The sequence below is a fragment of the Python bivittatus genome, unplaced genomic scaffold, assembly GCF_059951505.1.
Source record: "Python bivittatus isolate LINGU-HERP-01145 unplaced genomic scaffold, Pbiv_v1 ctg000020_np1212, whole genome shotgun sequence".
Lineage (NCBI taxonomy): Eukaryota > Metazoa > Chordata > Lepidosauria > Squamata > Pythonidae > Python > Python bivittatus.
In genome coordinates, this window is record NW_028277030.1 from 72512845 (window position 1) to 72529778 (window position 16934).

At 38.2% G+C, this 16934-nt stretch overlaps 1 protein-coding gene across 7 annotated transcripts in view; it reads right to left on the minus strand.

The window, feature by feature from the left end:
- Window positions 1-16934, minus strand: part of REPS1 (RALBP1 associated Eps domain containing 1) — a 61014-nt gene that overhangs the window by 32304 nt on the left and 11776 nt on the right. For all 7 annotated transcript variants that reach the window (XM_088141503.1, XM_088141500.1, XM_007423522.3 and 4 more), the window contains exons 4-8: window positions 14796-14949; window positions 8105-8232; window positions 5737-5899; window positions 5155-5218; window positions 1750-1904 (exon numbers count right to left, since the gene is read on the minus strand). In XM_088141503.1, coding sequence (XP_087997629.1) covers window positions 1750-1904; window positions 5155-5218; window positions 5737-5899; window positions 8105-8232; window positions 14796-14949 — 664 coding nt within the window. The remainder of the gene's footprint in view (window positions 1-1749; window positions 1905-5154; window positions 5219-5736; window positions 5900-8104; window positions 8233-14795; window positions 14950-16934) is intronic.

Below are 16934 nucleotides of genomic sequence, written 5' to 3' on the forward strand. Positions count from 1 at the left end.
TGGGCAGTTCTATCATTTCTCCGGCTCTCTGCCCCACTATATTAAAAAAAAAACCTTCTAAAAATGTTTAAAGAAATATAGCATACTGTGAACCAAAGTGCCACCTACCACATTAATTTTATTCCCATTAATTACTCTAGGTCCCATGGACATTCTCAGAAAATAAAATAGTAATTATATAGTCCATTGTTTTGTTTTGAACTATACCACCTAGTCAGGAAAAAGAGGATTAAAAACTAGTAGCAAGTGACTTTGGGCTAGAAAGGATGTTTTGATTATTCTGTATATGAGTGTTTCTAATTGATTTTATATTTTTGCCTAACTCCCCTTACTTGTTTTGATATATACACTGTGTAGATTTTGCCTCTATTACATGTTTCTCAGCATCACCAATTTAACTGCCATAAAGTAGCTGTTTTGTTTTGTCCGCTCTGTGCTTAAATTCTTGGGCAAGTTATTTTTCCTTCAGCCTCACCAGTTTGTCTTATTGTAAATTTGTGTTTTGTGACTGATTACGCCAATATGTGAGATGCGCCCACTAGCCTGAAAAGCTGGACACTCCTGTTTTAGAGGGAAGTAACCAGAAAAGCTATATCGCAGAAAGAGAGTTCATTTCATCTTCTGGATTCAACCCATTTCATATAAGCGCAGCAGAAATTTCAGAATTCTAAGGCAAAATAACTGAATACTTTCCCATTTCAAAAGTTTTCCTTATAATTTAACTTTATACGTTCCATGTGTCGAAAGAAAATATTTTCTTTGAACAACAAAAATGCTGGAGAAAGGAAGTCCAGCAGCTTTCTAGTTTCATATATTTAATGACTACCAAGTGTGAGAACCATCACAGGGTGACTGTACAGAAAATTCTATGAGATTGCAAGGGACTTCTGCAAAGATAAGGGAAGGTGCAAATTTTCTGTTCTACTAATAGTCTCTTATGGAAACCTGTTCCAGAAGTTCTCACACCTTATAGGATAGCCTTTGGCCACATATTATAATATTATGCAGAAAAAAAGATTGCTTGATTAGCTTCTTCATGGTACTAGGATATAATTCTTAGGTATGTTAATTCTAAAATTTCACAAAAACACACAGCTATTCCCTGGCTGTGAAAAGGACTTGCTAGCTTGGGGTATTGTGCATATAGTTTTACTAGTAACACAAACCATCCTCTTTATTTCTATATTTTCAGTTGTTTGACTAAAATTATAACACAAGATACACAGAATTACTACAGGAGAAAGATATTTCTTTCTCCATTAAGCAGACATGTAGCATTACAAGGATCCATAAAACATTCTGAAGCAAGCTGAATAATAGTTTCCAAAAAAACTTCAAAGGACCTCTCACAGTAAAACAAACATCTAGCAAATATGTCACTTATGCAAAATCCACATTTCCCTCAACATATTAGCTGTTGAACACACATATAATTTACATGGTAGAGAATAAAACTAGCTGTAAGTGCAAACTTTAGCAATAAATAATAATTAACTGAAATTTGAATAACAAACATTTTATTTTCTGTAATAGAATAACTGAGTAAATGCAAGTAGGATCAATTTGCATTATTGAGAAACTAATATATTTTACATATATAAAGACAGAAACTCCTGCCTCAAAAAGAAAACTAGTTTAATACATACATACAAGAGAATGAAATAAAACAATTGCAATGTAAAAGCAGTATACTTTGTGTGACAGATCCTTTAGCAATGAATTCAGAGCCAAAAAAAAAAAAAAAAGTACCTGCTGAGTCCTCCAAATCGATGAGCTTGGGCATTAAACTTTCAGGTAGTTTTTCTGGCAAGTCATAACCATTCTTCCTAGCAACCACTAGATGGAAAGCAGCACAGAACTCATCCAGTGTTAATGCACCATCTTTATCAAAATCTGACAGCTCCCTGAAATGAAATTATATGGCTTTATTGTACCTCAGTGAAAATAACTTTTCTGTATTTTCCAATAGTCTTTCAAATAGAGAAAAAGTAATTTGAAGAAGTTCTAGCAAATACCAGACTCTATTAAAAGATGGCTTTTACTGAGGAAACATTAGCCTTTCTCAGTCTGGTATATCATATTTAAAACTCAATGAGATGAATCCTGATAATCCATGAGCTCATGGAATGTTCCCACTGGATGCAGAGCAATGACCATTTTTTTTTAAAACAAAAAACTCATTCCCCCATTTAAAAAAAAAAAAAAAACCTTGAAAAATAGCATTGTAAGAGTTCTCCAAAACTAGAACCAAGTTGATTCAGGAGAATTATAGAGAAAGGCAAACTGGCAAAAATTGCCTCCATCCCTCTTTACCAAAAGGAATTCCTGATGGATCAGAAACCCATCTATTCACATAATATTAACTCAGAATCAAAGCCATGGTATTCAGTATTGTGGAAACCTTGAAGAGAACCCTAATTTTCTTCCATGCAAGAAAAGCTAACAAATATTTATTTTTTTGACAGCAAAAGAGAAGGGGTAAACCTGGACAACTTTTTTTTTTAAAGAATGTGCAGGGAGTATCTTACTTGAAGAAGCGTTCAGAACACTTGCCTCTTTACACATGCAGTGATATATAGTATAGAAAGTGCATCATACTGGACTACTATCTTGTCCCTTAAGAAAATAGTAGGCAAACTGATGCCATCTAGACTACAACTCCTATCAATCCCAGCTAGCACGGCTACTGGACAATATTACTGAAATTGTAGCCCCAAATATTTAGAGTGTATCATGATTCTTATTCCTGCTCTCAGGCATGGGGAAGTCTTTCCACAGTCAATGGAATCTAAGTGTGTGTGTGTGTGTGTGTGTGTGTAAAGCAATGACTCCAATATTAAATGTTTGTCCCAATCATCTTAATGTTATTTTATTGTTACATATGACCAAGCTAAAGTAAAATCAGCAGCTCCTTCAAACTAGAATTTCATTAATGCTTTGATGCTTAGACATTCTGATATGGTTAGGATTTTTTCATTCTCACCAATAGAGGTGATGATTAACAATAATACATTATCTTGCTTATATGAAGGCAATTCTCAACGACGAGAACAAAGAAACCATTATACACATGAGCAGCATTTTATGAACCAAAGCCAGGGTATGCATAGCAATTGTAATTGTATCAAGTAAATATAATCAGAACTTTAGAGAAATTCTTTTTTAATGCAGTAAAATTAGCTCTGAGTGGGTGGTTTCACATAGAAAAATAAAGAATTAAGAATTCTGAAGCTCAGCTTACAGAGAAATAAGCAGTGTGCTGTTTTTTGTTGTTTTGTTTGTAAGCATGATGCAGAGATCTGAATAGGTCCATTCATTGTTTGTTTACCTAGTTGTATGAATCAGCAACTCCATCATGTCTTCTTGCTCTAGAGAGAAGATGGAGCCAGGAGCTAAGAACAAACTAGAGTTTCTGATTCTAGTTATTCTTGAAAGGAAGCATTCAGATATGCAGATATGCTCACTGGAAGGAGGACTAGCAGGAGTGATCAGAACTGCATGTAACATCTTAACATGCTAATCATTTTTCCTAAACCAGCTTTCTGACTTATCAGTCCACACAAATAAGATCAATCATTTTGTTTGTTAGGAAATTATGAAAATTCGGGAGAGCCAGTTTGGTGTAGTAATTAAGGCACCAGGCTAGAAACCAGGAAACTGCGAATTCTAGTCCTGCCTTAAGTATAAAGCCAGCTGGTCCCTTCAGGCCAGTCCCTCTCTCTCAGCCCTAGGAAGAAGGTAATGGCATACCACTTCTGAAAGACTTGCCAAGAAAACTGCAGGGAGTAGTCCAGGCATTTGCCAGCAGTTAAGATTGACTTGAAGGCATGCAGAAAAAATAATAATTGGGCCCAGACTATGTCAGTATATTTAGTTCACACTGAAAACAAGAGGCTGAAGTTATGATTAATTTGTCCCACTGACTGGAGCTAATATCTTTCCCAGGTCTCGCGAGGAAATCGCTGTGCGCAACCTGGGGACAAAAGCCTCACGTGGCCAGCAACTGCCTTGTGAAGGGCCAGGCTGGGCACACTATCAGCAGCGGGAGCAAGAAGACAGTGAAGGTCAGCTGGGACAGTGGAGCACAGGGCAGTAGGGCCTCGGAGTACACGATGGTGAGGGTGACTGGGGTGGCTGAGGCTTTGGTTGGTGCTGCTGGGCCGGGCTGTTTTTTTTGGCGCACTGCAGCTTTTTGCAACAAAAAGCAGCCCCAGAGCTGCAGCGCAACATGAAGTCCAGCCCCAGCCCAGCCCAGCCCAGGAGCGTGTCGTAAAGGCACTTTTTGGTGCGCAGTATGAAGCCCAGCCTCAGCCCGACCCAGCAGCCGGGGTGGGAGCAAGAAGATAGCGAAGGTCATCTGGGGTGGTGGAGCACAGGGCGGCAGGGGTCTCTGAGTGCAGGATGGTGAGGGCGACTGTAGCTGGGACTGGGCTGGGGTGGCTGCAGCTTCCCAGGGCATGGCAAGCAGCCCCAGAGCTGCGCAGTTCTGGAGCTGCTTGCCGCCCTGCAAGGCAGGGTGCAGGGCAGCCAAAAGGGCAAAGATGTTGGGGTGGGGGGGAAATAGGCAAGTGGGGGAAGTTGGAGGCAGTACTTACTGAGGCTCAGGGCTGGGAGGGACCAAGCTTGTAATGGCTTGGATTGGGGTGGGTCCTTGGCTAATGACCGGTGGAATTCACTTAACAGCTGCAACAAGGAGTACCGGGATTGCTGTCACTAAGCAATGCAGTCATGTGACATCTCACTTTATGACTGCATTGCTTAGCGACCGAAATTCCAGTCCCAATTGTGGTCGTAAGTCAAGGATTACCTGTAAGATCATAAGCACAGTCTCAGTTTCATTTAGTGACTGATTTGCTTAATGACCGATTTGCCGGTCCCAATTTTGGTCGCTAAAGAAGGACTACCTGCAATTCGGATACAAGTACTAAGGTTTTTGTTTGGTTCTTTGGTAATTACAAGAAGACGTAATATGAGATCAGATCAGATGGAAACTTACTCCTTGACTTTAATAGAAATATGATTAAACTTCTAAATTACATTTATTTTTAAGACAAGAGTTTTTAATGTAAATGATAGTGTTTGTTGATACGCATTTCAGTTTCATTATCAAACAACTGGGACTCAACGAGCTCAAGTGGTTATACTTCAACTTACCAGATGTGTGAAAGTTCAAGAATAGGAAGTTTTGATTTTGTGAAAAATTCTTTCGCTGCAGAACCTAAAAATATTAAATTAATAATGTTTGACTTTGGAACTAGAATTGTAAACTTAATTTTAAATTTAGTGTAAGCTTTATCTATGAAACAAATACTAGTGAGGTTTTAAAGATACACTAGGCTCAGGGCTGGAGATCATAACGAGTTCAAAAATGTAATTGTAGGAAATCATTACAAAAAAACTAAAGTTAAGAAATCCACAAAAGCACTTACACAATACTTAATATGCTTTTCTATGAATAAAGAATTCCCTCTATTAACAGAAGGACCTCTGATCTAATGAAGATTAATACCAAAAGAAGGTAAATGGAAATTGTTTGGACTTCTTCCCTCACAATCTCATTCCCTGGTTCATCTTTCTTAAAAGTGCAAGGGAAAGCAAAGAAGATACTCTTCCTTCATTTATGATATGCCAGGAACCTCTTTACTGAAAACTGAACTACTTACAATTTATAAAATCAGTCTAATATTAGATGATTATGCAATTATCCATTGTATCATATGTGCTTAAAAAGCTTACCTGGAATATATCCATTTAGATCAGGCTGAATAGTTTTAAACTGATTTACATAATATTGCCTTTGTTCATCTGTTATTTTCCAAGGATCATCGTAACTACTCGATTGCCTACGAATTTCATTTGTTGTTGTAGCTGATGCTACAGTTCGTACTGTAGTCTGGTCCTGTAATAAAATATTTTCCTTCAGCATTTTCTAGCTTTATTAACAATCTACAATTTTCTGTATTTATTTGCCTATAAAAAGGAAACAGCAGTTATTTATTAAAGTAGTCTTCTGACTGGTGCTAGTTGGGTGGAGCTGTAAAACTTCTTTCAATGTTTAAAGGATCCTTATGACTATGAGCTCGGCCACCCGCTCTCTAGATCCATGTCCCTCCTGGCTAACTAAAGCTGCCAGGGGGTATCATGTGGGTGGGCTCTAGTGGTGAATTCTTCCTTGAGTGAGGGGGTTGTCTTAAGGAGGCATTGGTCCGCCCCCGCCTCAAGAAGCCATTGCTGGATCACACCATGTTGGACAACATCCATCCAATATCTAAGCCCGCCACCTTTTTGGGAAAGGTAATTGAGAAGGTATTCCACAGCGGATTATCTGGACCCCTTTCAGTTGGGATTCAGGCCTGGGCATGGGATGGAAACGGCCTTGGTTGTGCTTTTGGATTACCTCTGGCAGGAGCGGGATGGAGGTTATACATCCATCCTTGCTGTGCTTGACCTCTCAGCAGCCTTTGATACCATTGACCATGATATCCTTCTGGATTGGCTCCAGGGATTGAGGGGGGCAGCACTATATTGTCCTAGTTCTCCACCTTTCTCTGGGGTTGATTCCATTAGGTGGTGATTGGAGAGGAGACATCCCACCCTCAGCCCCTATTCTGTGGGATTCCACAGGGTTTGGTGCTCTCCTATTCGACATCTATATGAAGCTGCTGGATGAGACCATCTGTTGCCATGGGATGTGGTATCATTAGTATGCTGATGATACCCAACTATACCTTTCTGTCCCTGGTGACTTAAGTGATGCTGTTGATGTCCTGTCCTGGTGCCTGGAAGCTGTGGGGGCCTGGGATGGGGAACAACAGGTTTCAGCTGACCCTGGCAAGACTGAGTGGCTCTGGGTTTTGGGGCCCTCTGGCTCAGGGACTATGCCATCTTTGGTAGTGGATGGGGTTGCCCTGCCCCAAACAAACCCAGTGCTCAACTTGGGGGTCCTGCTAGAATTGTGACTCCTGCTTGAAGAGCAGGTCACAGTCGTGGCTAGGAAGGCTTTTGCACTGCTTCATGTTGTGCACCAATTGTGCCCATTCCTGGACAGGGAGCCTCTGCTCACAGTCACTCATGCCCTGGTCACCTCCCAAATGGACTAGTGTAATGCGCTCTACATGGGGCTGCCCTTGAAGAATATCCAGAAGCTTCAACTGGTGCAAAATGCAGCAGTGCGGGTAGTTATGTGTGCCCCTTGAACAGCACGCGTTATACTTCTGCTCCATGAGCTGCACTGGTTGCCAGTTTGCTTCTGGGTCCAATTCAAGGCACTGGTTTTGACCTTTAAAGTCTTTCACGGAATGGGGCCATGTTATTTGAGGGACTACCTCCATCCAATTACATCTGTCCGTCAGATCAGGTCCGACAGAAGAGGTATGCTGTGGGTTCTGTCTGCAAAAGAGTTTCATTTGGTAGGACCCAGGAGACAAGTCTTTTCTGCTGTGGCACCCACCCTGTGGAAACAATGTCTTCCCCAAGATAAGATTGGCCCCATCCTTGACATCCTTCTGGAAGTCCCTTAAAACATGGCTGTGTCAGCAGGCCTGGGGATCTCAAGGAAATGGCAATTTGATGAGATGGCTGCATTGTTTTCAATATCAATTCTCTCCACTGTCTTGTTATTAATAATATTGTTGTATCTTTTAATTGTAGTTTTAACATTTGGATTTTTGATGGTTTTTATTGTAAGCCACCTAGAGTCACTTTATTGTGAGATGGGTGGCTATATAAATGTGATAGATAGATAGATAGATAGATAGATAGATAGATAGATAGATAAAAAATAAATAAATAAAATTGAAATGACAACAGCCATATAAGCAACATAATGTTATGAAAAGTGTGCACAGAAGAGTTTTAAAAAATCTAAACACAAAGAAAAGCTGAAAGCTGGTTTTACAAATGGGTTTTAAAATTAAGATTCCTTGACCAAGAATCTTCAGTGATGTATGTTCAGTGCCAGATTACATACTGGGAAAGGAAGAATGAATTAGAGCTTAATCTTAAGAGAGAAGCGAGTCACAGCACAAATCTTTAGCAACAATATGAAAATGACTGACATTAATCGGAATGAAGCAAATCAAAGAATACTAATAAAATGTCACACCTGGACAGAAGCAGGATGCATGGTTAAAATAGTACTGGTTGGTGTGTTATCTGCAAAACTGACCCAGTTTTCTTGATGTGGTGGAGGTGAATGGCCAGACCACATTGGATCACCAGCATTACAGGAGCCTGAAAATCAGAATGCATTTCAGTTTCAAATGACTAAACAACCTATTCAAGAAACGTCTGTCTTGAAACACTTTAAGAAGTTAGCTGAAACATGGCTTAGCCAGGGGCTAGAAACCTTCTTGCAGGATCCTAATAATATAGGTTCAAATGAGATTTGAGCTCAACCACATATCCCTATTACCTCTGCATTTTTGATTTCCTAATTCACATACTGATTTCATAATAATTCACTGTAGTAACATGCCATTGTGTTAACCATTATTACTACAAAGGATGGCTAACCACGGCTTGGTTTCCAAATCTGTCTGGGAGACAAATTACAATTTGTGGTTTTCTAGCATACCTAATTTGAATGTAACAAACTGGCCATCCCAAATCTGAATGTGTAACAAGAGGAGCGAGTGAGCTCAAGATATAGTCCTAATAAACAAAACTGTAATATCACAATACCTGACCCAAGATACTTTCCGTAATAAAGATCAACCAATCCACAGCTACAATAGGTGACTCTTTCATTTTTAACTAGATAAGAGACTTTGGAACTTTTTTTAATGACATACTGTTGGCAGTTCCTTAGTTCAGTAAAATAAAACTAAAATTCCCTAGCTGTGCTAACTATGAAACCCCACATTTGATTTCTACCCAAACCCCAAACCAAACTTTTCTATAGTTTTGCACCATTTTTTTCACAAAGCATGGTTTATGTATCCTCATAGTCAAGTGGGTACAAGGGACAAAAGCATTACAAATCAGGGTTTCAAGCAAAGATCAAGAAACATGTTCCCATATTCACCCAAAACTTGTACCAGTTTTGCACTGATTGTTCCACTGAGCCTGGGGTTTGTGCTTTATCCAAAATGGATTAACTAACATGCTCTTACCCCCTGCAAAACAGGGAGCACCATAAAAATAAGACATCATCAAGCCCGTACCAGTGCCTAGTTAAGCATGTAAAGACATTTAATATCTGGGTTCAAAGATGGTAAAAACAAAAAACAACAACAAAAAAAACCTCCTAGTACTTACATAAAAATGCTTTATCAATTCAAATTTGATTTTTTTTAAATTTAAAAAGTGGCATTTTTTTTAACCAATATCTTAAAAAAAAATTTTACTGAAGATTTTTTTCATAACTAAAAAAACAAAACTAATAAAGAAAAAAAGAGAAGCTTTTTTAAAAGACTGGAAACCTCTTATGGACTTTTTGTTAAATGAAGAAAAACGTGAAATGATGATTTATGGATTTAATGATTGAAAAAGATGTGATTTAAATAAGGGGGTGAAGGGATTTCTGGAATAGTTAAGAGGGTTTGTTAATATCAGTTGCAAAGAAGGTCAGAAGTCATCTACTCTAGTTTCTTTAGTTGTTTCTTTTTGTTTTTCTTTTCTTTTTTTGCTAATATCAATGATAATGATATGCTTTCACAAATGAAACAAGGGAAGGTTGGAATTCTAGAACTAAAGGAATTTTAAAAATAATCTAGTCTAGCCTGTGCTGATAGAGAGATGAAACCTCAATAAATGCTGCAAGTATTGACTACTGGATTAATAGATCTTGTAGCTGAAACAGAAGTCTTTATCGAAACTTTCAAACAATAATGTGAGAAGATGAACAGAACGATCTAAGCCTAAGCTTTCTAAGCAGTTCTATTTCAATCCAACCTTTCTTAATTTTAGGCCTTAGAGTATAGACAGATGCAGGTATTTTCTCGAGAGAAACCTAGTTAAAAAGTTATAAAAAGTGTTATTTCGGTACATAAAAGAAAGTTTATTCTTGACCATGGAGAAAAGAACTTTGTCTTCATTATTATGTGTTTTAATTATTACCATTCTTCTCTTTCTCCTCATCTGCCAGTAGCTTTATAGTCTATGATATCTATTTATTTAAGTAAGCCTGACAGTCTTAGGCAGAGCACCTTGAAATTCCAAGGGTGGGAGTAGGGAATAGAGAAATCCAGGTGCCGAAATAACAAATGCCAGCCATTTTGGAAACCTCCTCAATCTAACCATCTGAATCCCATCTTATTATTTGCAATATACGAGGAAATACTCATAAGGATATTGCTCTTAAAAATATGCTACAACTACAAATTTGAACTGGGTTTTGAACTATGTGCTTGGATTCACACAACATACTAAACTCTAAATATAGGATAATACAATTACTGGGTTCACATTATATGCCCAAACACATAAAGCATATTGTGTTTAACGTGATGGTTGGTTCACACAAACATACTAAGATAGTAGTTGGGTTCCCACAACACACTGAACTACAAACTACTCAGCCCCATTTTGGTTTTCTTGTAAACTTCAACTCAGCTGCTGCAAAGTTGAAATTACTGATGGAATAAAGATATCCACTGCTCTAAGCTTTGTGAAAAGGAAAGGTATAAACACCAATGGATGAACTTTAATTATTTCATAATTATGAACTAGAATATATTAGCTTAATTATATTCATTTGGGACTCTTATCAAAATCAGGAATTTCGCACTGATTGTGAAAATCACAATCACACATCTCCCAAACCATCCACCCCCATATTCATTTGTCAATATATTTGTCAGATGCAAGAGATATCATCTTATTTACAAACCACAATGGGTCTATGTTAAATCCAAACCCAAGAGATTACATTAAGGATAACATGATGTACAAACTAAAACAGATTATAGCGAACACTGTTAACCTGTAAAGATTGATACCTATCATTTCTCAGTGGCTTTAAGAAAGATGAGGTGGAGATGGGAGAATAATTACAAGGAAACTGCAAATTTCAAGGTGGTGCAAAGATGTAACCTCTCCTTGTTGGTTTGGACCATACTTTACATTCTCCTTTGTGGGCTACAGTTGTTTAGTGAAGCAGCATGTGTCTACCTTAAGGGCAGATCCCATAACTTCAGAGCCCCCATCCCTGTTTGACTCAGGTCCCTTGCTCCAGAACAGCTTGCTGAGGTCAGACTGTGTCCTTCAGTGTTGTCACTCAGGAAAGCAGTAGACTGTCATTTCCCACAGAGCCTTTGGACAAGAGAGCTGCCACATAAAGGCAATGGCACTTTATTAGGGGCTGACTGTTGGGCTGGTCAATATGAAGCTGTTTATAGTATAGTTATCACTGTGGTTTCATGTCTGCTTTTATCATATTGGGGATATAAGCCACCTGTTGTCTTTGAGTAGGTGGCATACGAATCTTGCAAATGTGAGATGCTAAATCCCCAGCCTAACAAGAAAGTATAAACTAACTTAACTAATTGCTAACAGAATCATGGATAAAAAGACATGGTATGTTAAAACTGGAGCCTAGACTTCTCATTAGTCAGTGCTTCAGGGTAGACTAGGTCAGGAAAAAGACACCACATGAAATATTAGAACTCTATTGATATAGAATACAATATCAGAATCTTGAAATCCTGTTGCTCCTTCCTTCCCTCTAATACAAAAGAGAGTCAAGATAAGGCAATCTTGAGTTTCTTTCTCACACCTTCCTGTTTTCCCAGGCTAAGTTCATATTTTCCCAATGGTTGCTGCATATTTTCTTCAAGGCCATATCTATATTCTTCCCTATCACCAAAAAAAAGTCCCATTGCATCTAACTGCAGTTATTCCAAGTGAGCAAGCTTTTCTCTAATGGAAGAAGGGAAAAAAATCAGAATCAAGTCCTTAAACTTATCAAACAGTTGTGTAGCTATATGGTGGCTTTATGAAGTAGCTCTGTATATGTAGGCACACAACAACTGAAAAGTTAACACAGGGAAGTATAGTTTAGGAAGCTAAACCTAAACATATGTTTACAGATACAGAATGGTATTTGGTGGATGCCTCAAAGAAGCTAGGTGGGTGGAAGACACCCAAGAGTCTTTGTGCTTGAAAAAGACATTTACTTATAGCAATTGTCTGGAATTCTGACTGTACAAAATGAAGTATGATATGACGGTGACCAAAAGTTACAAGTAAAGAGGAAGGAAATGCACAATGAAAGACAAGTGCTATTATTTTAATGTATTCTGTGTTAAGAGATAAACATCATCTATCAGATGTAATCCAATGGTAATATTTATAGTTACGACATTTGTTAACAACACTGTTTGGACCAGCAGCATTTTTAGCTTGAGACACCTGAGACACACTTTTAAAATCCTTTAAAACTAAAAAACCTACTATTAGTTTGATATGCAGACTCCTGAAGACTTGATGAAAACACCCATGTAGGTTTCTTGGGAACAATACAGAAATTATTTGCCACTGCCTTCTTTCAGACACTTTCTGAAATACTAAAGTAGTTCAATACAATATTTTTGCCTTCTGGTATGCTCTTTGATGTCAGCTACTAGCCTATACATATACAGAGACATACATACATATAAAATGTATACATATTTAGACTTCAATGTCAGTGAAATATTAGCACTGTTTTGCTAACACCTAGCAAGATTTTAACAGCAATATTATTTACACTTAAACAGATGTTGATATAGAAGTTTGACAAAGGTAATTTTCCAGACTAAGACCGTGCTAAAGTATTATTCTTGTAGTTTGCTCAACTATTTGTTTAAGAATCAGTACGTATTTTGGTAGAGGAAGGAAAGGATGTGAATCCTCTTTTCCTCTTTCGAATTAACACAGGAAAACCTAGGAAACTTTTTCCATTACTTAGAAGCTAAATTGCAACTTTATATTACTTGAATTTAAAGGCCAACCTATTTAGAGTTCCTTTGACTCTGTGGAGAACTGGGGAGGGAGGGGAGAATGGGGAGACAAATAAGTCTGCAGTTTCTTTTTACACATTTAAATCTGGATCTGTTGAACTGAAAAAAAGACTGAACATTTCTGAAACTGCAATATTTACCAACCAAGCAAGGCGTTTTATTACCATCTGCTGAAAATAAGTTGTTCTAATCAGCCAAATAACTGTACTAGATCTTATCTCCAGAAGCCACTTCATTTTTGCTTCCTGTTTTTTTAGAGGTGACAGTGGACTGAAGCAGAAAGGAGCAATATTGGAAGAAAATAAGCATATCTAATGCACAACTTTCTATGTTCTCAATACTTAATTTTACAAATGATCGTGGATGCTGACACTAGAAAGATGGTTTATATGAAAATAATGCTAACATAGGAACTACTTCTATAAAAATAAAAAAGGAAGCAAGCAGCATATAAAACAAGGATGTAATAACTCTGGTTGTGGGTTACTTGTTCCCCTTGCTGCAATAATTTTCAGGTCACTGCAGATTTGTAATTTTTAATGTGACAGAAGGAGAAATTATTAAATATACAGCCATTAACGTTTAATTTAATTGTAATTCATTTAAATTAAATCCAATTTATTTTCTGTCCCGGATCCATACACTTTTTGAAGTGCAGCCCTTGGCATATCCTAATGAAAGACTGAGCTTGGCTTCCCTCCATTATAAAGTGTATTCGATGTGATAAAGATATATTGCCTTCTGTAACCATGCAGCAGGGTAACTAATATTCTGTTTAGTTAAAAATTAAATGCCTTGGCAGTCAGATTTGTACAACTGTTTTAATAGCTATATGAATAAGCAAAGGGAAATCTGATTTGAAAAAAACCCATGTACTGTACTCCTAGTAAAAGCTCTAGAGTACTGTCTGTTCTTAGGCTCCCTTTGCCATCACTCTTGCCCCTCCCATCTTCTCACGGCACCCTTCTTGCTATTGTGGTGGCTGATTTCCAATGGATCAAGTACTGCACAAAGGACAGGACATCACAGCACTAGAAAAACAGTGGTGGCTGTATTATAACCAGAAACACTGCACCATTTTTTTTTACTGTTTCCTCTCTCATCCCTTCTCTACTCCACAGACTATGAGGAAGGCACAGATCCCTCACCCCTACATTGTGATGATTGATTGCTTAAAGCCACACCTTTGAAATTAGCCAGAGAGATGTAGTTCCCTAATCCTGGTATATCCTCTAGGGTCATAAACAGTTCACGCATATAGATAATCCCAAGAGCACCTGTTTCCACCCCCCTCCCGCCCCCAGAAACTGGGATGGTTTCCAAACAGTGGAAAGATTATGCAGGTCCAGATAAAACAAATGACTGGCACATGATAAAGTGGCATGACTGGTTATTGTCATTCGTGAATTTTTGAGCAAAAGATATGGCTTCCCTGAGTGCACAAACAGCCAAGAAGAATATAGTACTTGTGTAATATTGAACTATTAAAGTGCAGAAAGAGTTGAACAAGCACTAAAGAATCAGGTGGTCATACTGTGGAGATACTTTGAAAATAAAGAGCCACCAGACAATAAAGAGGATTGTCTCACTGATCTCTCAGAGGGAAGATCAAAATGAATGATGGGAGTTTGCATTAGTGCAGAGAAGGAAAATATTATTATCGCCAGTGTTGCTGCTGCCTAAAGTGCATTCAAGACATAAAGTATGACCAGAGTAATACTTCTGCATATCACGTGGAAGCCCATCCCATTCTAGAGGCAGGCTACTTCACATCACTGGAATCCTTAACTAGTATTAAATTGCCTCAACAGAATCTCACAAGCCCAGGCAATATTAAAATAAATTTCTTAATACCTGATTGTGCTTCACTAAATGGAGCCCAGAAAGGCCCTGGTCCAGCAAGAGATCGCTCATTATTTCCTCCACTAGGATGGCGGCTGTGCTTCCTCCATGAATGTGGAGAAGTTGGTGGAGACTGCTGTGGTGAAACAACTGGAGATGTAGATTCCTAATAAAATAAAGGAAAATATTAAGTGCCAGATTAGGCAACTGAAACATATTTCTATCACTATTCCTGGGTGAAATCTAGTGTCCCACAAATGGATTTCGGTTTACACAATTTCTTCCCTTCCTTGTGTGTCCTCTGAACCAGATTACAGGTAGTCCTCACTTCATGACCATTCATTTAACAACTTTTCAAAGTTATGATGGCACTGAAAAAAAGGACTCACAAACAGTCCTCACATGACAGTTGCAGTGTCCTGCAGACATGTGATCGGCATCTGTGACCTTCCCAGTTGGCTTTCAACAAGCAAAATCGATGGGGAAGCCAGCAAGAGGTCACATCACCGCCATGTGATGTCTTGCTTAACAACCATGGTTGATTTGCTTAACAGCTGCAACTGGCGTTGCCAGAACTGTCATCGCTAAGCAGGGTGATCAAGTAGTGTTTCGCTTAATGGCCATTTTGCTTAGTGACAGAACTGCCAGTCCCAGTTAGGGTCATTAAGAGTGAACTACCTATATGAGGATACATGGGAAGCTTCAGGGAAGGAATTCCTTTACTCCTTCTCTTACTTTGTCTGCAGAAACTGTTTCAGTTACTGGATATAGGAAGCTGGATTTCACTTCTTAAGGACAAATTCAACTATTTATTAGAATAGATTAACAAGTTTTAAAAAGGACAGGTCCTGTCTTTTTGATTACAGTACAGCATTACATGAATAAATTAATATCCCCCCATCATACAGAATCCAACTCCATCCTACAGAAACAAGTGCGTAACATTAATCCAGGTCTGTGATCTCTATGACAGATTTTCAGTTGAAGGCAATCAAATGAAAAGTAATACTTCTTCAAACAATGATAGATGCAACTAATAAGACAACAGCCGTTATCAAATATTTTTATGGAATCAAATTTAGTTCTCCTTATGGAGAAACAAATGAATAAAACAAACAAAAAAACTCCTTGGAATTACATGCCGGGTGAAAACTCATGCTGCATGAACTAATTACCACCTGAGGTTTTCCTTTGCCCCTTTTCAGCAAAATCTGCTCAAAAGATTGGAGAATCCTCTGAAGCAGATGTTAAAGGTATGACAGGGAAGGAGAACTGCTCTATCCTGGCTTTGTTGATGAAAACAGTTGTGACAGTGTACATGAAAAATTCACCAAGGATAGTGGTTTGTATTCAAAAGTTGTGCAGACATAAAACCTTCAGGAAAGTATCATTCTCATTCACTCCAGTTCAAAAGCTGTCTGGCACTCAATGGATGAGGTATCACCACAATTTTTCCAGCATTTTTTCTCTTATTGCAACTGTTCTCCCCCACACCTCTGGGGGAGGGCGTAGTGACGGGAAATACCCTTTTAAGAATATCTTTCTGTTCATACAATCTTTGGATCACGCCCAGCTTGTTCAGACATGTTGGATTCCAAAACATGCAGTAACAATACATTTTATACTTTTAATGGAAATACATCACATGTTGTGGTGCCAGCACTATCATACAGAAACAAGTGCGTAACATTAATACAGGTCTATGATCACTATGACAGATTTTCAGTTGAAGGCAATCAGATGAAAAGTAATCAATAAAGGCTGCCTATATTTAGCAATCTGTTCTAAGCAAAATACACAACTTGTGTCAAAACTAGTATTACTATGGATACATGAATTAGGGCTGTGCAAAGCCTTCCAAAAAGGTATTTCTCTGTGTGGGAGCATGTAGGAAGCATCTTTTCTCAAATAATTAAAACAGATGTGCTGTTTACAAGAATTGCATGGAAGCTGCTCCCAGATCTCTGCACATGCATATATGGGCATCCATTTTGCTTCACTTCAGCAGTTGGAACCTATTACTATAGCTCTATATATAGTTACTGCCAATGATTTTAATTTTTTTCCTTGAATTTTAACCTACTTTTCTTTCCAGATGTTGTTAAGGTCAAATTTCTTTGGATTAACTCAAGTAAATGATAGGCTGGCAAA